Source organism: Phoxinus phoxinus (assembly GCF_949152265.1).
Source record: "Phoxinus phoxinus genome assembly, chromosome: 21".
Taxonomy (NCBI): domain Eukaryota; kingdom Metazoa; phylum Chordata; class Actinopteri; order Cypriniformes; family Leuciscidae; genus Phoxinus; species Phoxinus phoxinus.
This window is the reverse complement of record NC_136896.1, coordinates 8207824-8226692: the sequence shown is the minus strand read 5'-3', so window position 1 is coordinate 8226692 and position 18869 is coordinate 8207824. Positions and strand designations below refer to the sequence as shown.

Genomic DNA, 18869 nt, shown 5'->3' with positions numbered 1-18869 from the left:
ACAACACCCACTCAATGCCAAAGAATGGTAGACTTGTATTTAAGGGGGAAGTGTTTTTTCAGAGGCTGATGTCAAAAATCAAATGGAATAAAAAAAAAGTTAAAAGAAAAGGTTTATTGATAGCATAAATTTGTGAATGAGTTTGCTTATTAAAAATAATAGCAGTCCCATCAGAACATTTGTGTGACGATGCAGAAGGTAAAATTACAGTCCAGTTGTACCACAGGGTTCCCACACTTAAATTCGCACCTTGACCCACACATTTCCATGACCTTTCCAGTTGTTTATGACGAATAAAGATTTTGTTTAAAAGCCATTCTCCAAACCTCTTGTCCCATGTAGGGTCACAGGGATCGCTATTGAATCGCTCAGTTTGAATGATTCATTGAAAAGAACCAATTCAAAAGAATGATTCACTTACAAACTGGACATTCACTACTGTTCAAAAGATTGGGGTCAGTATGTTTAAAAAAAAAACAGGAATTAATACTTTCAGCCAGGAATGATGCATTAAATTGCTCAAAAGTGACAGTAACGGCATTTATAATGTAACCAAAGCTTTCTATTTTAAATAAATGCTGCTCTTCTAGACTTTCTATTAATCAAAAACTTATAATAATATGAGTTTCCACCATTTTCAACACTGACAGTTGAAATGTTTCTTGAGCAGCGAATCAGCATATTAGAATGATTTTTGAAGGATCGTGTGACACTGAAGTCTGGAGTAATGATGCTGAAAATTCAGCTTTGCCAGCACAGGAATAAATTACATTTTAAAATATATTCAAATAGAAAACAGTTATTTTAAATTGCAATAATATTTCTGTTTTTTTTTACTGTACTTTTAATCAAATATATGCAAACTTGGTGAGACTTCTTTCAAAGACATTTCAAAATCTTACTGACTCTTACTGAACAGTAGTGTAGCTTGAGCAGGTTTTACTCTACACAAAAGCAAAATCTAGCCACAATATTATTTTTCCCTTAATATTTTAACTTTTTCCATGTCTGTGGGAACCCTACACAGTGTGAAATCCTCCACCCCCGCTGGGCCTACATGCATGCACTGTGGGTATAGGCCATTTTAGCAGAGTTTTATTTTACAATGTTATTGATGGACATTAACATTATGCAGTTCTCAAACCTGAATGAAATTTAAAACCCAATTATGCGTAACACTGATCAAATTAGTTAAGTCTGCTTTTACCTGGACTCAAAAAAATGTAAACATAAATCACCATTTTCATCTATAAATCTATTTCCCTGCAACATGGTTGCATATTGTGACCTGGGTGAGTGTAGCTGCTCTGACCCTGAACACTGGGTCTGGATAATCCACTACTGTAAGGCCTCTTATGGACTAATCACAGAGTTCAGAAAGGCTAGCAGATTGCAGCTCGGCGTCCACCTGTTCTCATGCTCTACAGCCAGCATCTAAGACTTAAACTGCCTGGACACAGCGTGTCTTGTGACCTGGCTTGTGATTCTGGCACTCATTTGGTACCCTTAGCAATAGGAAACCAAGAGCGGTACTATTCTATGTTTTTTGTTGCTTTCAGATCCATTCTTTAAAACAAATGGCTGAAATGAGCTCCTTAAATGTCAGGACGTGGTTAACACCAGATCACCTGTTTAGGCCACCTCAGACGTTTATTAATAAATCCAAAAGCACTACGATGAAGCCTCACATGAGGGTATGAAGCACGGCTGCCCTCAGATTCCTGTTTCTCGGTATGTTCTTCACTGAGCATTTGATAACTTTATAAAATTTGGGGCAGCTGCCCAGATGGGCAAAGTTCGGTAAGTGGTGTCCAGTCTGGTGGCCGTTTTTAGCGCCCCACAGCATTGTGGAGCACCTTTGAAGCACTTCTACCGCCACAGAGTACTGGCCGTTAGTCCACTGTTTCAGCCTGACCAAAGTCACAGCCGAAGAGAAGCCGAAACAGTAACGCGAGGTGCCACGGAACACACGTTCCCCTTCGCCGAAATATGCCCCTTTCTCCCAGGAAAGCATGGAGCCGTCCTCTTCACCCATGTCAGCCAGGTTACAGAGGGCCATAAGGCAAGAGCTCTGCAGTGCCTCATTTCCACTGTGCTGGAGAAGAACCGACACCAGTCGTGGGACAGCTCCGAGCCTCAGGAATCGCTCTTGCTGCAAGTCTGGCAAGAAAGTAATCACACTTACATCTCAAACTCCAGGGTCAGCATCAAGATATACGGTGCTAAGCTCTACTTAGGGGCGCCTCAGCTCCCTGATTTTCATCTTAGCCCTCCTAAAAATCTGCCAGCCTCTTAAAGGGATACTCCACCCAAAAATGAAAATTCTGTCAACATTCCTCATATAGTTCCAAATCTGTAAGCATTCCGTTCTTCCACGGAACACAAAATAATGTGTTTGAAGAACATTGGGAACCCATTTGACACTGAGAGATTTCTCAATTCTTTTGTGCTTCATAGTAGAAAGAAAGTCAATGACAGATTTTTTTTGTTTCAGTATCCCTTTAAAAATCTGGTGTGATCTCTCTTCACATTCTCTGAAAATAGCAGCTGCCGTAAGTATTTTACAGTTTGTGACATTAAATATTATCTGGCAATGTTCACACACAGCTCTTGAAAGCTCCACTTCTCTATCTCTTCTGTGAACACCATCTGTTCCAGTGTAATCATTACAAAAGGCAGGCAAAACTATTTGATAATGTCAACTATTTTCTGAAACCACTCTTTCTTCTGAGCCACATCACCTCAGATTCTGGTTCAAGGCTGAAACCTAACAATTGCCTCTCAAATAGATCAATTGGGGTTCAATACCTTTGTATTCACAGATAGGGTGCTTCAAATTTAATTAAAATCTGAGTCTTAGTCAATGAAATATGACTAATGCCCTTTCACATCAGTACTGCTTTTAAAATCTATGGTTTAGAAGAAAAAGGGAAAAAGTTCAGGTCCACTCACTGCTGTCATAGCAGATCCTGGCGATGGCCTGGCTAACGTGAAGGAGAAGGTCCTGGTCTTGGCTTAGCAGTAAGGTCACAAGGGCAGACACAATGCCCGTCTCAAAGCATTGCTCTCTCACAGGAGCTAATGAAGAAATGATAGAATAATAAACACATTTAGAGCTCATCAACTATAAGTATACAGTTAGACAATAAAAACATTACCATAAACATGTTTATTAAAACAGTAAACATTTGTTCTTACCGTCTCTGGCCAGTTCAGCTACTAGTCTGGCAGTGTGAGTAGTGAGAGTGCTTTTCCTTCTTAAAATCTGAGCCATGACAGGGAGGATCCCGCTTTTGACCACCTGCTCGGATATGCCTTTCTCTAGGGCAGGGAAAACACACGTTCACACTAAACAATCGAGATACACAACTGTTCAAATGTTTGGGGTCAGTAAAATGCATTATTGTTTTAAACTAAATCACTTATGCTCACAGTGATTTCGTGACATATTATTACAATAAACAATAACGGTTTTTGAATTTAATATAATTTAAAATAATGTCATGAAATGGTAAAGCTGAATTTTCTTCAGTCTTCAGTGTCAGATGATCCTTCAGAAATCATTATAATATGCTGATTTGCCATTCAAGAAGCAGTTCTTATTATTACCATTACCAATATTTTTGTTGAAAACATTTTTTTCTGGATTTTTTTGTTTGTTTAATAGAAAGTTCAAAACAACAGCATTTATTTGAACAATCTTTTGTAAAATAAATGTTTTTATTTTTATTAATTTAATGAGCTCTTGGTTAATTAAAAGTACTAAAACTTTCAGTAACACTTTATTCTACAGTGCCCTTGTTACATACACAGTACATGTTACATATACTTGCTAAATTAATAAGAGTAAATTATGCATAATTGCATGCAACTAATTCTAGCTAAAACCTTAATCTTAACCATAACCCTATAGTAAGTACACGTTGTTTAATAATGTTGCTCAGTACCTAAACGTAGAATTACACTGTAAAATGAAGTGTAACCAAAATGTATTTTAAAATTGTACTGACACGAACATTTATTGTATATATTACAAACCCATCCCTCTGAAAGACCAACAAATTGGATCAACTGTTTCCAACAAGCTAGACCATTGTCCAGTTGACCCGAATGAACATTCACTTTCACACAAATTATGTTTCCATAAACTACAGATGTCGCTCACAGCTGGTTATCTGGATGCTTGCGTACAAGTGAACAGTTTGGCTAATCGTTTCTGTCACTCAATGGCTTTCACAGAGACAAACACGGATTAGAGCGTCTCTGTTTTCATACCTTCTCATAGCCACCCTCGTTGACATAGTAACTATGGTTTATCACTTATGCCAAAATGATTTGTGATAAGCAAGGGATAATGCACAGTCAGCTGGTCAATAATCGTAAAATAACCCTGACACTATCATTTCAGTACATAATCTGTCTGTACATTATCCTGCTTTTTACACATCAAACATTAAGTTTAAATTATTTGAATATGTGAGAAGAAAGAATATGTAGAGTGGTACAAAAAACATGAACCTCGCATAGCTATAAAATAAATGTTTGGAAACAGTTTCTAGGTACTTGCGCAAAATGTTCAACCATAGAGTGTTGGGATTGACCAATCAGAATCGAGTATTCCAAAAAAGAGGCATAATAACCTGCGATAGTAGCCTCACTGATGTCTAAAGCCAAAGAGTAATTACAATACACACTAAGCAGCTTTCAGACCTCACACAAAGTTCTGGCACATTCTGCATCTAACTAGTTCAAACAAGCTCATAATAATAATTGACAACCGTTTCATTCTTGTTCCTTTGAAAGAAACTACTTTATAAAGGCATAATGTATAAATAAATGTCACTAAATATTATTACATCCTGTATAATGCTCAGAGGGCATGGTTTTTTGTAAACAAGTCCTCAACTAGTACCGTACTATACAAGTCCGCAGGGACTCGCTTCTTTCTCAAGTGTATGTAGACATGACTTAAGTGTTTAGTTAGACATGTGCACCAATACAACTACAGGTACATTCTTGATCCACCTCCTCATGTCCCAAACATTTGACACCCAAATGAATAATCCAAAATTTTAAACATATAACAAAAACATGAGATATACTCACTTCTTTCAATGGCAACATTCAGCATTGTCTCCAAATAGGGTTTTAGTTCCTCCTCGACAAGTTCTGTGCACACACTGATGGCCTCTATTGCAACACTTAATGAATCTGAGAGAAAAAGAAAATGTATATCAAAATGTACATCCTTCAGACAGTTTCTATTGTGTCTGCTGTTACTTACCCTTGGGCGCGCTGGGCAGTGGACGACTGGCCCCCATCTTGTCCATATGTGAGTTTGTGATGACCCGTTTAGTCCTCAGCACTGCTCGTATCCCAGATTAGGACAGTCTAGACTGCCTTTCTGTTCTAAAATCTCACACAGCTCCATCTCTTGCTTTGTATCTGTATATATTTATCCTTTTTTGGGTCCCTCACCTGCTTTGTTTCTTTCCACTCTGTTGGGTTTGTATGTGCATGAATGTCTGCGACACAAACTCCTCCCTCCCTCATTTTATTTTCTTCCTCTCAATCTGTCTCTACATTGCCTGCTCTGATTGAGACCTTCACTAATGCACTCCAAATCCTCAAGTCTAACAAAAGCCTCACAGTGGACAGGCCGCCTGTAGGTGGCATTGTGAACTGCAGCACGCTCACATCAAATGTCTCCTAGAGGGCAGAAGAGAGAGTGGAACAACAAACAGACAAACAATGTCATTGGCTGAGCTACAAAACTGACTCCACGGTGAGGATTTTCTCTGCATGCTTGCCAGGGATTCAGAAAAGCTGCTTTGTGGGGGAAATCTTTTGAGGAAACACAAAAGATAACAAAGCAGTTGAACTGAACATAATTGAAAACAAAACAATTAGCTATTATTAATATTTGAGAGGATGTATAAAACCAATAAATGATAACATGCTACGTGGCTGCTTCTGGATTGTTTTGATGTTTTGTCGTTCAATGAAAATCGCAAGACTGATTGATTCTCAAAACCCCACAAAATTTAAAGTATCATTCCGGCCCGTAGCACTAAGGGTGCGAGATAAGTAACGCTCCAAATTTGAATACTTAGGGTTAGGGTTTTGTTCAAATCCTTAACCCTAATTATGAGCAATTGAAATTGCAATTAATAAATTTGATATTGTACATTTCAGCCATTTATATTAGAGTGAATCCTTCTTTGCTCTGCGAAGCAATAAAAAAAGTGATAAATATACGAATTGCTTAAAAAAGGTAATGCTTTTAATACAAGCATATGATGAGCAATCTGCAAAACTTACCGAGTACAGGCTATAGTCGTTCACATACACGATCAGACACAATCAAACAGAAAAAGGAAATAAATAGTCTGAAAATCAAACAATGTCCAAGAGAAGATATGTTCTTAGTCAAACTAAATTGCTCTGAGATTGTAAGATTAAGTACAACAGAATTAAAGAACATTTAAGAGATAAAATACAACATAGTGCTCGCAAAAAAAAATATGCTTGCATGCTACTTTAATAGCATACATTTTCTGTGTACATCTTTTTTTTTTTTTTTTTTACCACAAACAACAAAACAAAAGGTCGAGAGCGACACGTGATTGGTAAAGTATAAATCAAAACATCTGCCGAACACCCTCTCAGACCCATAATATTTTCTTGATTGACTATAGTGAGAAAAATCGAAAATAATTAGTCTTCAGAGAAGTCTAACGTTTATAAAACTAACATTTTCTATGAAAAAATTGTTGCACTCAGAATTCACAGTGTCTCTGTGTGCCTCTCGGGCACGGGACGTTACGCAAGACCAGCATTGGTGGGGTTGAGTCCACTGGAAATGGTTTCGTATCCTACAGAGACTAGCGTTAACACGCTGTTCTCCATCTCTGTGGACTGTTGAACCTCAGGAACAACAGAATCCAGCCGCATCTGTTTTCCTTTCTTACGTCCCCTTTTGCCCTTTTCTTTAGGTTTGCCATCTTCCGTGGCAGCTTTGGGCTTGCGGTTGCGTTTCCGAATCCTTCTCACTGGAAGTTCGGGTTTGGGGTCCGTATTCCCAGAGAGGATTCGGATTTGTCGGTCGATGACGTTATCTATGATATCGAGAGCCACGTCCATCATGCCGTTACCAAGCCCATGCGTAACATTGGAGAACAAGCGGGTATTCATGGGGTCGTTAAAAATCTTCCTCATCTCCTCGAGATAGTTCCTGTTTAACAGTAAAAAACAACCAAAATAACTTTTTGAATCAAAGCAGAACCATTTATTGTTTTTTCTACGGGCCTACTAGTACGTTACCTTGTTTCAATGATTTTTGACCAGTGCTGCACCTGGTTTGTTTCAGGTAGCAACTGTTTAGCCATGTTCTCATAATCGACATACTGCAGTGCAAAATCCTTCATGTCTTTGCAAAGGGCCGCTGTGTCACCTGAAAATTATTAAAATGCATTATGTACACTTAGTAACCTAGTATATATATATACATTTCATGTGGTGTATAAAAGGAATGAAAATTTGGTCATCATTTACTTACCATCAAATTGTACCAAACATGTCTGACTTACTATTTAATCTGCGGAACATAAAAGACGGTATTTTGATAGTTTTAGTATTTTTTCCCCTCCATACAATGAAAGTCAATGGGCAAAAAAACACTAAAACTATCAACATATGTGACCCTGGATCACAAAACCAGGCATAAGTCGCACGGGTATATTTATGGCAATAGCCACATGTATGGGTCAAAATTATCGATTTTTCTTTTATGCCAAAAATCATTAGGATGTTAAGTAAAGATCATGTTCCATGAAGATATTTAGTACATTTTCTACCGTAAATATATAAAACATTTATTTTTGTGAGTGGATGCAGCACAATCGCCAACATAATTGTAGAATTTTAAAGGCGATTTTCTCAATGTTTAGATTTTTTTGCACCCTCAGATTCCAGATTTTCAAATAGTTGTATCTCTGACAAATATTGTCATATCCTGACAAACCATACATCAATGGAAAGATTATTTATTCCGCTTTCAGGTTATGTATAAATCTCAATTTAAAAAAATTGACCCATGTGACTGGTTTTGTGGTCCAGGGTCACATATCTTCTCTTATGTTCTGCAGAAGAAAGAAATTCATACAAGTTTGGAACAACATGATTTCTAAACATGGAATTTTTCATATTTTTAAGTATATGGTCCAGACTTACCTTCAGTTAGTTTGGAAAAGGAACTGGACACTGCTGTGTTGGTGCTTGGTGACAGTCCAAAGACATTTAGGGACTCTAAGAGTGTTTTCTTACTAGCCGGACCTCGACTCACTCTTGTGTAGGCAGCCAGAGAGCGGAGAGACATCTTCTCAGGCGGTTCCAATCTCCTCTTCACCTCATCGTAATGGATCTGGTACTTCCGAGCCTTTGAGCTCTTCATGTTAGGATCCAGCAGGGAGGCTACCTCTGCAAAAGGGACTTGCAGTGAGTTCACTGCACCATCTTGAGACGATGCGGCACTCTGGCCTTCTGACGGACCTTGTGTTGATACATGGCCTTGGGTCGAAATATGAGCCTGTGCTTCCACGTGGCATTGCTGTGGGGTCTGCAGATGTTGAGCAGGCTGGATGTGTGACTGAGTCTGGATGTGAGACTGAGTCTGGATGTGAGTTGGCATGTGGATGTGCGACGGGACTGTGTGCGGTACAGCGTGACAGGAGACTTCTTGAGGAACCACGTGCTGTGAGATGATCTGTGCGATGTTTGGAGGTTGCGGCTGATACATGGTTATAATGGGGTTACCGACAGAGACGTGGACGATATCGCTGTTCTGGGGAACAGCGGACATGTGCATACCTGCAGACGGATCCATCTTTTCCCTCTCACCAGCACAATGATCATCAGCTTATTAATGCAACTTTGTATCTGACAAAAAAGAAAATATAAAAAATGTGTGGTTAAATAAACCGATATATTATGTATACTTTTCAAACAGGTCAACATAAACTGCAGAAATAGGAAATTCAATCAGACTAAATGAAGGGAAGACTTTAACTAACAGCAATCGATTTGATTGGGACCTAATTTAGGGACATGTATAATATTAGTAATGTAAACTAAAAAGTCAATTTTCATTCAGTATTGACAAAATTATTTTCATTTAAATTTGCCAATTTCATAGATGTTTTGGTAGTATTCAGACTTTTCTATATTTTGTCAAATAAATGCCACAAGAACAAGATGTTGAAATTTTTTACATTAGCTGCTGGACAAAAAAAGTAACATAAATGTTGATGCTTTTACATGTTTTTAGTTTGTTCCAAAGGTTTATGTATAATTTTATCAAATGTAAAATGTAAGCCCAATTCTTCTTATGTGTATTAATTTATTAATGTGAATTAATTCGTAATTATTTTTATGTTAATATGGGTTTCTAAATCCTTCCAAATCTTGTAAATAGTAAACTGTCAATAGTAGTAAATTGTTTCTTTTTCCAGTCCACAAATTCAACATTTTTTTTAATTTGATGCAAAATTTGTTTAGCATTTTCCATTCTTTGTCCCTACCAAATAAAACTCTTGCTACAAAAAAAGAGAGAACGAACAAAGATAATTTCTCATGACCTTACGGTTACATTGATGTTTTAAAAGATCAACATTATCATATACTTCGTCAAATATAAAGGTGAGAAGATGACCCACATTACTTTTTTTTTTGTGACAGCGTCACCTCTGCGCGAGACGGCTGAACTTTGAAGCGCGTGCTTGTGATCGCGCGGCGGTATGTCTTTTCCACACACTCTTGAACATTAAAACTACCCGGTAAATAAAACTGGGCTGCAACACATGCATTTGATAAAGTATGAGTATGTGATATAAAGTAGCGTTTACTTCACAAAAAGACAAAAAGCTTATACACATAAAGCCTGCATAAGTCAGTGTTGACTTTGAGAGGAATGATAATCTACTTGTTTTGATCAACAGTAGGACAGGCCAAAGCCACCATCATGTTTGAAACTTGATATTCCACCGTATTCATGTTCTCAAAAGCGTCCAAACCACCGTTTTATTCGGACTGTTCTGGTTACGAACGCTAACCTTGAATCAGACACAAGTTACTGTCAGCATTCTTACTTACCGCTCAATGGTTAGAGTCGTATTTAAACCGTACTGATCCTAGAACAGTCCATGGCGAACCGCTCGAAGGTCTCCTTCTTCACCGATCCTATTTCGGCGGGTTGCAAATCAGCAGACGGGGCACCGACGCCATAGCTGCCAAAGCTCGTACGCTCATTGGCCAATGTTCCTGTCAATCATGTTCTCTGAAAGCGCTTATTCGTGGAGACCTGTGTAACTCATGTCACGTCAGAGAAAAGAGGCGGAATATCCGGAGCTTAGAATGGAAGGACGTGAACAATGCTTCCAGGTGTCTCCCTGTTTGTCACATAATGTTTTTGACAAAAGTAAGCAGTGAATTTGAATTGGTTTAAATGTATTATACAGACGTGATGAAATACGATCAAATCAAGGACACTGGATTTCTAATTGTCATTAAAAACATTAAAAAATAGTTTTCATGTTTAAATAATAGGTCGCTTCTTTGCACTGCAGTGTATCGATCACAGCTTGGTTTTCTTAAATGTAATAGGAACTTCACCAAAGAAACTCATTCTTGCTCACTGGATAGGTTATTTTTTTATACAGTTCATATTTTCTGCACTAGATGGCAGTATTTCTTCTCAAATGGCTTTATTTCACCACTAATGATCTCATTAGATGCGGCCCATCCCAAAGCTGCAATGTTTATTTGCTTTTTCAGCTAGTTGGACAATTAGTCTTAAGTGCTAATTATTAAAGCCAAACCCATTATCTTGATAATCTTGCTAGTGGAAGAGAGATTTAGGAGACCGGGAAGCTATTAATGAGAGTATTTGTTTAGAGATGTTTCCATGGGAAGAGAGGTGATGTCTCTCCATTTTCTGTTGTTGCCTCCTGACAGAGAATTCATGTATCTGCCTATTATCAATTGGTCACAAATGAAGTGTCAGCACAGGAGGCGCAAGGGGACCAGAGATGGAGAGACGGATGTAATATGTGCTGGAAAAGCATAAATATCTCCTCCTTCAGCAACCTCTGCATCAGGCGTGTCAGGTCAGATTGACATATAAATCAAAGGTCTGCCAGGACTCATTACTTTTGGTCTTTTTATATGCCCAGGCCATAACTCATGCATTTTTACATGCATCAAATTAAAGACTTTGTGTGCATTTTTGAAGCTGATGTTTTAGCTTATTTTAGAGGAGGGATTTGTTATTTTTCTTTGATCAGCAGACAAAAGCCCTCTGGCGATCTTGTGAGTGGATGCAAAAAGATTTTGAATACTCTGCAAAAATGAATGCAATTGAATAGGCATTCACAATGTTTGTTGTCTGTCTGTCTGTCTAAATCATATTTAACTGGTTATTTGCCTTAATGAAGCAAACCAGTTTCATTCTCATTATAAACTTCTTTATTGCGAAACAAGATTGATGCTTGGTACATTAGTAATGTGGTTAAGATCCTCCATTAACAGAAGAACAACCCTTCACGAGGCTGCTCGCATCTTCGACAGCATGTGCCACTTCAAAAGCTATCTTACAACAGCATCCAGAGTGCCTGCGGCAGCCAATGCTAAACGTTCTGCTGTTCTCCCGCTGCCAAACTCTAGGGAAGGATACACATAGAGGAAGCAAGGATGTCTAAGTATTTTAGCATTCAACTATAAATATTTAACTGAACAAGGAAGTCTATATCATGTTGGATATTTGAAATGAAATTCAGAAATATAAAACACACAAGGTTTGCATTCCCTTGTTGTATGAGTTAAATTAACATGCAAAATATGATGATAAACATAACAGAGAGATTGACTACAGATTATGTAAATAAAAAAAAGTTCCAAACCATGATGCTAGAGAACTGGTGCATGCATAATAGTTCAGATATGTCTGAATAAGCCAAATTGTTATTCAAATATCTAATATCTATAGTGCTATCTCACCTGCTCATGGTGTGTGATTTGTCCCTTGAACTTATTGGCTGTAATAACTGCTAGTCTAAAGGAAAGTGTTGTTGTCATTTACTCCACAAGTAACACTTTAACTAACAATGAGCAACACGTTTGTTACATTATTTATCAAACCTTTGTCAATGTTAGTTAACCCCGTATAGCCTGACATAATAGCCTTTTTTTTTATTTTTTTTTATAGAGCAGTTTATTGAACCTTTAGAGAAAATAGAAAATAAAGTTTGCATATGTCTTGTTTGTTGATTATCATATTTGATACACCAGGCTTTTATGGCTCATATAGTATGACAGGGGAATATGGAGTTTATACTCGAGGAGGAAAAAAACACCTCAATTTTATTCATTGGCCCAAACTAAGAAATGCAATTTTGCTAATATTTAGATGGCCAAAAAGTGCAATGAAATTCTGATGTTATATTCAGACTATATTTAAAAGCTCCGTTTTATGATCAAACCTTTGTAAATTGTATTGTGTGGAACAAATTAATGCAGCTAATGCATTAGGTTCCACAATATCCTGATGTATCAGGTTTAATACTCGCATTTTAACATGACTTATTTTTCTTGTGATTTGTCATCTTGTAATATTACTAAAAATAACATGTATTTTTACATTTAATTTATTAAAAATAGTAAACAACCCGAAGGTGGATACTTTTTCAATTATACTAAAAGCCTTTACACTTGCTAAAATCAATCAGACAAAATCAATCATGACCAAAGTTTTAATCTTGCTAATAATTTAGAGGCCTTATAAATTTGTTTATAGAAACATGATACTGTAAGATTGATAGTGTTAATAAAATATAAATGCTCATTGTTTCTTCAGATTAGCTCATGTCCATAACATTAACAGATGTTAATGTTGAAATGAACATTATCTGAAATGAATACATGCTTTAGAAGTATTTTTCATTGTTAGTTCATGTTAACTAATGGAATATTAAAAAATGGAATCTTATTGTAAAGTGTTACCACTCAACCTGATATTGCTCCAAACTCATATTACTTTCTTTCTTCTGTGGAACATTAAAGGAAATGTTCAGCAAAATATTAATGCTGCTCTTTACTTTACAATGAAAGTGGATGGTGACCATAGGCTGTCAAGCTTCAAAATGGACAAATAAGGCTCAATTGTGTACATATATAGTAAGTGCATGGAATAAAGTGCTTGAGTCATACCACTTTTATGTTTTTTTTTTATTTTTTTAGCATTACAGCCGTCGATCACAAATTTCTCCATTTGTGTTCCATGGAAGAAACAATACACAACATAAAGGTCAACAAATATTCATATTTGTGTGAACTATTACTTCAATATCTGTTATACAGAAGGAAAAAAAGAAGAAGAGAGGCTTATTCCGTTCTTCTTTCTCATCTGTTTCCATACCAACTGAATGGGGATTGGCTGCTGTAGAGGCGGTTAATGGAACTGAGAGATGACGCCTCTGGGTAAAGAAGTTATGATAGACAGACAGAGCCCTCAAATCTGTGAGGATGTGGATTTTTGTGTGGCTGTGTAAAAAAGGAAAGACTTTACAAAGCATTATGACTCAGTGGTGTATTTGTTGCCAATATAAAACATGGGCCAAATAAAAGGACCATGGCGAAAATGTATTTAGTAGTCTTTTAATGGTCTATCATAACCATTTAAATCACAAGTCAATTAGCAAGAATTGCACAAATATTGTGAATAAAGGAACGTAGCACAGAATAGCCTTCAAACATAGTAATGGCTTCAAACATTTCATAGTTGAAAAGTGTCTCCCAGTTAGTTTGAGTTTGATGTGAGACCAAATATTCAAATCTGGACTCTGACCAGGACAGAACATGAGCCTGATGGACTTCTTGTGTCTTATTGAAAAATAACATCTGATCATTCTTCTTTAGATAACAGCTTTTCAATTGTGGGAAGCGAAGCCATTCTGCAATATTCTCCTGAACTCGAAAGCATTAAATGACTTCACAGTGAAGTACCAGCAGCTAAAAAGGTTTTCCGACACAATTGCTCTTCCTCCATGGACGCTTCACTGTGGTATAGAGATGCATTTGTTATTATATTTATTACCAGATTTTCGAAGACACCACTCTGGAGCATCACCATGCAGCTCGTGTTTTGACCAGTAGTATACTATCTGTGCTATCTCTATTAAAATTGTCCTTTTAAAATGTCATTTCTATACAATGCCACTTTCAGGTTATTACTTTCAGCCCCCCCCCCCCCCCCCTCCCCCTCTCATGACCCAATTTTTCCAGAGAGTACAAAGACAATTGTCTCTTAAAAATCCTTAAATATGCTGTGAGTGTTGGAGGTACTGCTGGCGGTTTAACCATTGTGTTGCCATGACAACACCGCATCCATCAAAGTGGTGCACCAGTAAAATTCTTGTTTCCCCCATTACAACCACAGATCATCATGTAGCAGGTGTCTCTGCGGCACAGAGATATAACACGACTGTAAAACACGTCAGTGCCACTGATCAGGTCATGAGTGTGGCGGGAGAAAGGGAGGATTGAGAGGGTAATGTATGCATGCTTGTGTGGGTGCGAAGACTCCGTGGGTGACTTTGCATGCCAGTATCAGAAGGTCACTCATGCTGGGCTTCCCAGCTGTATAGCTTTATTATTATGAGCAAACATGAATCAACTAAATCTATTATGCTCTGCTCTATTTGTTTTTATAGAGATTAATTGAACTCATGCTATCCCATAAATGCTATAGAGTGCATGGCTGTTTCATCTAATATATTGCATCAATGCATTTCATAAATTTTCTTGGACTTTTATGGTTTCCATGGAATTATAGTTTGTTTTTTTTGGTTTCCATGTGAAATAATGCTTTGATGTAACTTTCTAAATTGTTCAGTTTTCTGGAAATATCCATGAACTTTTTTGACTAGTGGGTGCATTAATCACGATTAGCCTATTTGTGAGGAAAATATTCTGTTCTTCCCATCCGAAACCCACACAAAGAATTAATTGCCTTAATTTTTCTCCCCTCTAAATCTAGCTGCAGTTTATAATGTTCCCTCTGCTGATTTTATTCAAAGTCCCTCCAGGTCTTTTTCTTTTTGAAGATTCAGACCTCATAGTCACCTCTCTACTGTTGCATGCAAAACAAATATTTGTTCAGAGAAATCACTTTCCTATGTTTATGCACATTTAGAGGGTAAACGTACAACAATGCAAAAAAAAAAAAAAAGCTGCTAAAAATAATCTCTTAATAAAGTAAACTGGCTGGAGGTTATTAATTAAAGAATAATTTAATTCAGTTTAACTTTATTTATATAGCACTTTTAGCAATAGAGATTGTCTTAAAGTGGTTAGAACTTCATGCATAAAAATGCAGAGAGAGACTTAATCTCTTCTGGTCTGCATTGAAAATGTAGTCAAGTCATCTTGTTTACCTGAAGGAGTAGTTATTTAAAGATGCTGTAACTTAAGTGTTATTTTTCACACAAAATGTCCCTAGTACCTTCTCTCTGTGACATCCTTAGGCTATGTGAACAGCAAACTGAGTAAAATTAGGCTACAAGTTTAAGTTGTCATTCTCTCTAAAAAGTTTAACATCCAGCTTTGCTCTCCATGCACATGGCATTCATGAGAGATGACGGCTGCGTCCGAAATCGCATAGGCCTACTCTCTTGAGGTACTTATTTTGAATAAGTAATTACTTCATATGCACGCTAATATGTAGGCCTATGTTCTATATGAGTGTGTAGTATGAAAGTAATCTGGACATAGGCCTACTACATTCGCCATGTTGTCAGTATCACATGTCCAACCAGCGTCAGTTGCATCGCTTCACTGCCATAAATAAATCCTCTCCAGTGGCCTCATGGGACAGTTAAGTATCCATCATATGCACACTTCAGAATCTCGCTGGAATAAGCTAATCGGGGTACTTTTTGCAAAATCTTTTATGAGTACTGTGACTTTTTTTTGTCGCATACTGTTTTTAGCCTATTATATAGTAGGGAAGTATGCGATTTCAGACGCAGCCTTTGAGAGAAGTAGCAATTTGTCTCAATCGGACAGTTTCAATGAGTTGATTCACAATGATTCACAAAATCGATCTGCATGATTCGCTCACAACTCAGACTGACTCGGTTCTAAAGTTCAACTCACTCAACATTGTAACAATCAGTGAATAATTACTTATTTCCTATTCCTCACAACACTGTTGTGTGTTTTGAGTTTTACACATTGTGAACTATGCCTACTTCATAATTTATTTTCTAGGACTATATCTTTTTTGTAGAAAAATGTAATCGCATAGCCTAACTAAACAAACATTTATTTATTTATTTATTTATTTATACCTGTAGGCTATTCACAGAGTATCATTATTAGGATATTATTAGTTATGAGCAGTGTGTTAATTGTTCATTTAGGCACATATCTCACAAATTGCGCTCACTTGTTATTTGTTAATTATCATTATTATGATTGTGTTGCCAGGTTTGCACTAAGGCAGCAGTGACGCCCAGTTTGTTGGCTGCTGGTCCATCAGTGCGGCGCGCGCGTGGTGCGTGAGCGCTTGGAGACGTAGGGTTGCGCGTGGGTCGCTACGAGGGGTGTGTGCGTCTGTGACACTAGGCTATACTCCACAACACCGATTAGACATCTCATATCAACCTACGGCAGGCCACGGAGCATCGCATCACTCACACTGGAAACCAACGCTCTTAAACGGCATCCGCTCAGTTGTGCCATTCAAACCGTTTGAACAGCGCTCATTCGCGAATACACCCTGCTCCGGAGGTGGCTTCTAACACCGTACAATGACACTGACCCATAGCCGCAGATAGGGATGGATCCAAGAGTGTGGAGGATGCTCGCGCTGCTCGGGGTGTTTGCAGTCTTTCTGGAGGTAAGATGCGCCTTTAGAGCTGTTCGGTAATATATATTGGGACAAAAGCCTAAATAGCTTTATTCCATTTGCTAAGACCATGTTTGCTTTTTGCGTGTTCTTATTTGTATTGCTTTGAGCCGGAAACATTACTGCAGCATGATTTCAAAGTGCACCTTTTTTGGTCAAATCTAATTCAGCATTTAATATTTGTCATTGTGCAATAAAGCACTCACATGCTGTTTAATGGATTCAAGCAAAGCCACCTCCCTCTAAAAGAGGATCGGACATGCTTTAGGGAGGAAATATCGCTTAAACGATACACCGTATACATGGAGAATTATTAGACGTTTTAATTCAGTTATCATTTATGTTTTCTTTATTAAATGCTTAAAGACCAGTGCTTGCAAACCACAATGATTCCGTGGAAAAAATACAGAGCACATTGACCCATATTCTGCTGTAAGACTAATGAGTTTGATGAGTGTGCTAGAACAAAAAATATTGACCCACACACGTAATGGTTTCATTACATTTCATTTAAATAATTCAGTATAAAAATTGTTTGAAAAGAATGGCCGATTTCTTTTGGTTATAGAGCATATCTACACACAGGAGTCTCAAAACTCAGCTCAGCACAGCAGACAAAGAAACATCCAGTTGTGAAAGATTAGACAGAATGCTTTGAACAAGACTTTTCTTTGTATCAACATCTGGAAAACCATTCCCAAATGCCTCGGTTTTAGTTTTTTTTCAGCATAACATAAAGAAATAGGCACCAGTGTTATTCAACAGCTACACAATTGTACCTTCATCTCAGTTCACATTCACTACAGAGCTGGACTATCTTAACATCTGTCTGGGCGGTGAAACAACAGCACTATGGGACGGAATTAATGAGTAATATGAATGCCGTGCTCCATTAGAGACTTTATGCTCCTCTTGATTATGCAAATTTTACAGCACCAACACATCTGTTGAAAGGCTTTGCTCCTAAGATGGTGTAATACACCGGATTGATTATATATATCATGCATTTTAAAATGTGCATTTGCAATTAAACTCCTGAGATACAGAGCAGCGGCACACTGGATCATTGCTATATGCTATAGACATCAAGGTTGTTGTGTGCCTTCCTCTGTTTGCAGCTGTCAGTAAGACACACCTGGTCATATGTTCACACATCTGTGTTATACTCCATTACCACAGTCTGTTCCTTGTATGCGTGTCATTTGAGATTGAAAAAACAAAGATGCTGCTTAAATCAAGGGCTTTTTGATGTGTGTTTTGCTATTTCAGGGAAAGGAAGTGTCAGTCTGGCCTCAGTTGCTGCTGTGGAATGAGAATGACAGATGCGATTATGGCCGTGACTGACCAGAGTGTGTTGATATGAGCATAAATATCAGGGTGCATAACTGGAGCTTGTTATCTATAATGCAATTATCCCTGCTGGTGGTGCTAAACCCCCAGATCAGTTTATCGGTCGTAAATTAATGAAGTAAATCAATACCATGTTTTCATCTACAGACGTGTTCAAATGACTGTGCAGTGCAGCATGGAAGCAAAAGGGTTTCAAAGGAATAGTTTCTTTGGAAAATTATTTTTTAAATGTATTATTTACTCACCCTCATGTCTTCCTAAACCTGTATGGAACACAAAAGTTTAACAGCATGACTGGTCTTGCTCTCTTCCATGCAACGAAAGGGCTGTCAAGCTCAAAAAAGCATCATAAAAGTGGTCCATGACTCATGCTGTATATTCTATGTAAGACTTCTGAAGCCATTTTATAGCTTTGTGTGAGAAGAACAGGACAGGAATTTAAGTCACTGAAAATCTTGCATTGAAATTATTGCTTGGACCATCATTCATGTCGTTGTATGGAAAAAAGGCAGCTTGGACTTTCTGCTATAAATAACTCCTTTTGTGTAGTCGGATAAAA

General features: G+C 37.6%; 3 protein-coding genes across 4 annotated transcripts in view; 1 reads left to right on the top strand and 2 right to left on the bottom strand.

The window, feature by feature from the left end:
* Positions 1–101: 101 nt before the first annotated feature.
* On the bottom strand, positions 102–5937 carry LOC306989080 (rap1 GTPase-GDP dissociation stimulator 1-B). The gene is made up of 5 exons (XM_079594408.1): positions 5285–5937; positions 5107–5211; positions 3199–3321; positions 2953–3078; positions 102–2160 (listed from the first exon to the last, which is right to left on the bottom strand). Exons 1-5 carry the CDS (start codon positions 5328–5330, stop codon positions 1685–1687), a joined length of 876 nt encoding a protein of 291 aa, XP_079450534.1. The 5' UTR covers positions 5331–5937; the 3' UTR covers positions 102–1684.
* Positions 5938–6263: 326 nt separating this feature from the next.
* On the bottom strand, positions 6264–10732 carry LOC306989078 (uncharacterized protein). The gene is made up of 4 exons (XM_079594406.1): positions 10150–10732; positions 8233–8937; positions 7324–7453; positions 6264–7234 (listed from the first exon to the last, which is right to left on the bottom strand). The coding sequence occupies exons 2-4, from the start codon at positions 8882–8884 to the stop codon at positions 6823–6825; spliced, it is 1194 nt and encodes a 397-aa protein (XP_079450532.1). The 5' UTR covers positions 8885–8937; positions 10150–10732; the 3' UTR covers positions 6264–6822.
* A 356-nt stretch (positions 10733–11088) lies between these two features.
* The window catches only part of LOC306989074 (neurotrypsin), a 39029-nt gene continuing 31248 nt past the window's right edge, over positions 11089–18869 (top strand). Inside the window, exon 1 of one of the 2 annotated variants that reach the window (XM_079594395.1) lies at positions 11089–11162. Coding sequence is in view for 1 of the 2 variants with exons in the window: in XM_079594394.1 (XP_079450520.1) it covers positions 16892–16951 (60 nt within the window). In the remaining variant the exon portion in view is untranslated. Of the gene's footprint in view, positions 11163–16548; positions 16952–18869 lie in introns of those variants that run through there. The other variant, XM_079594394.1, reaches the window with a different exon arrangement.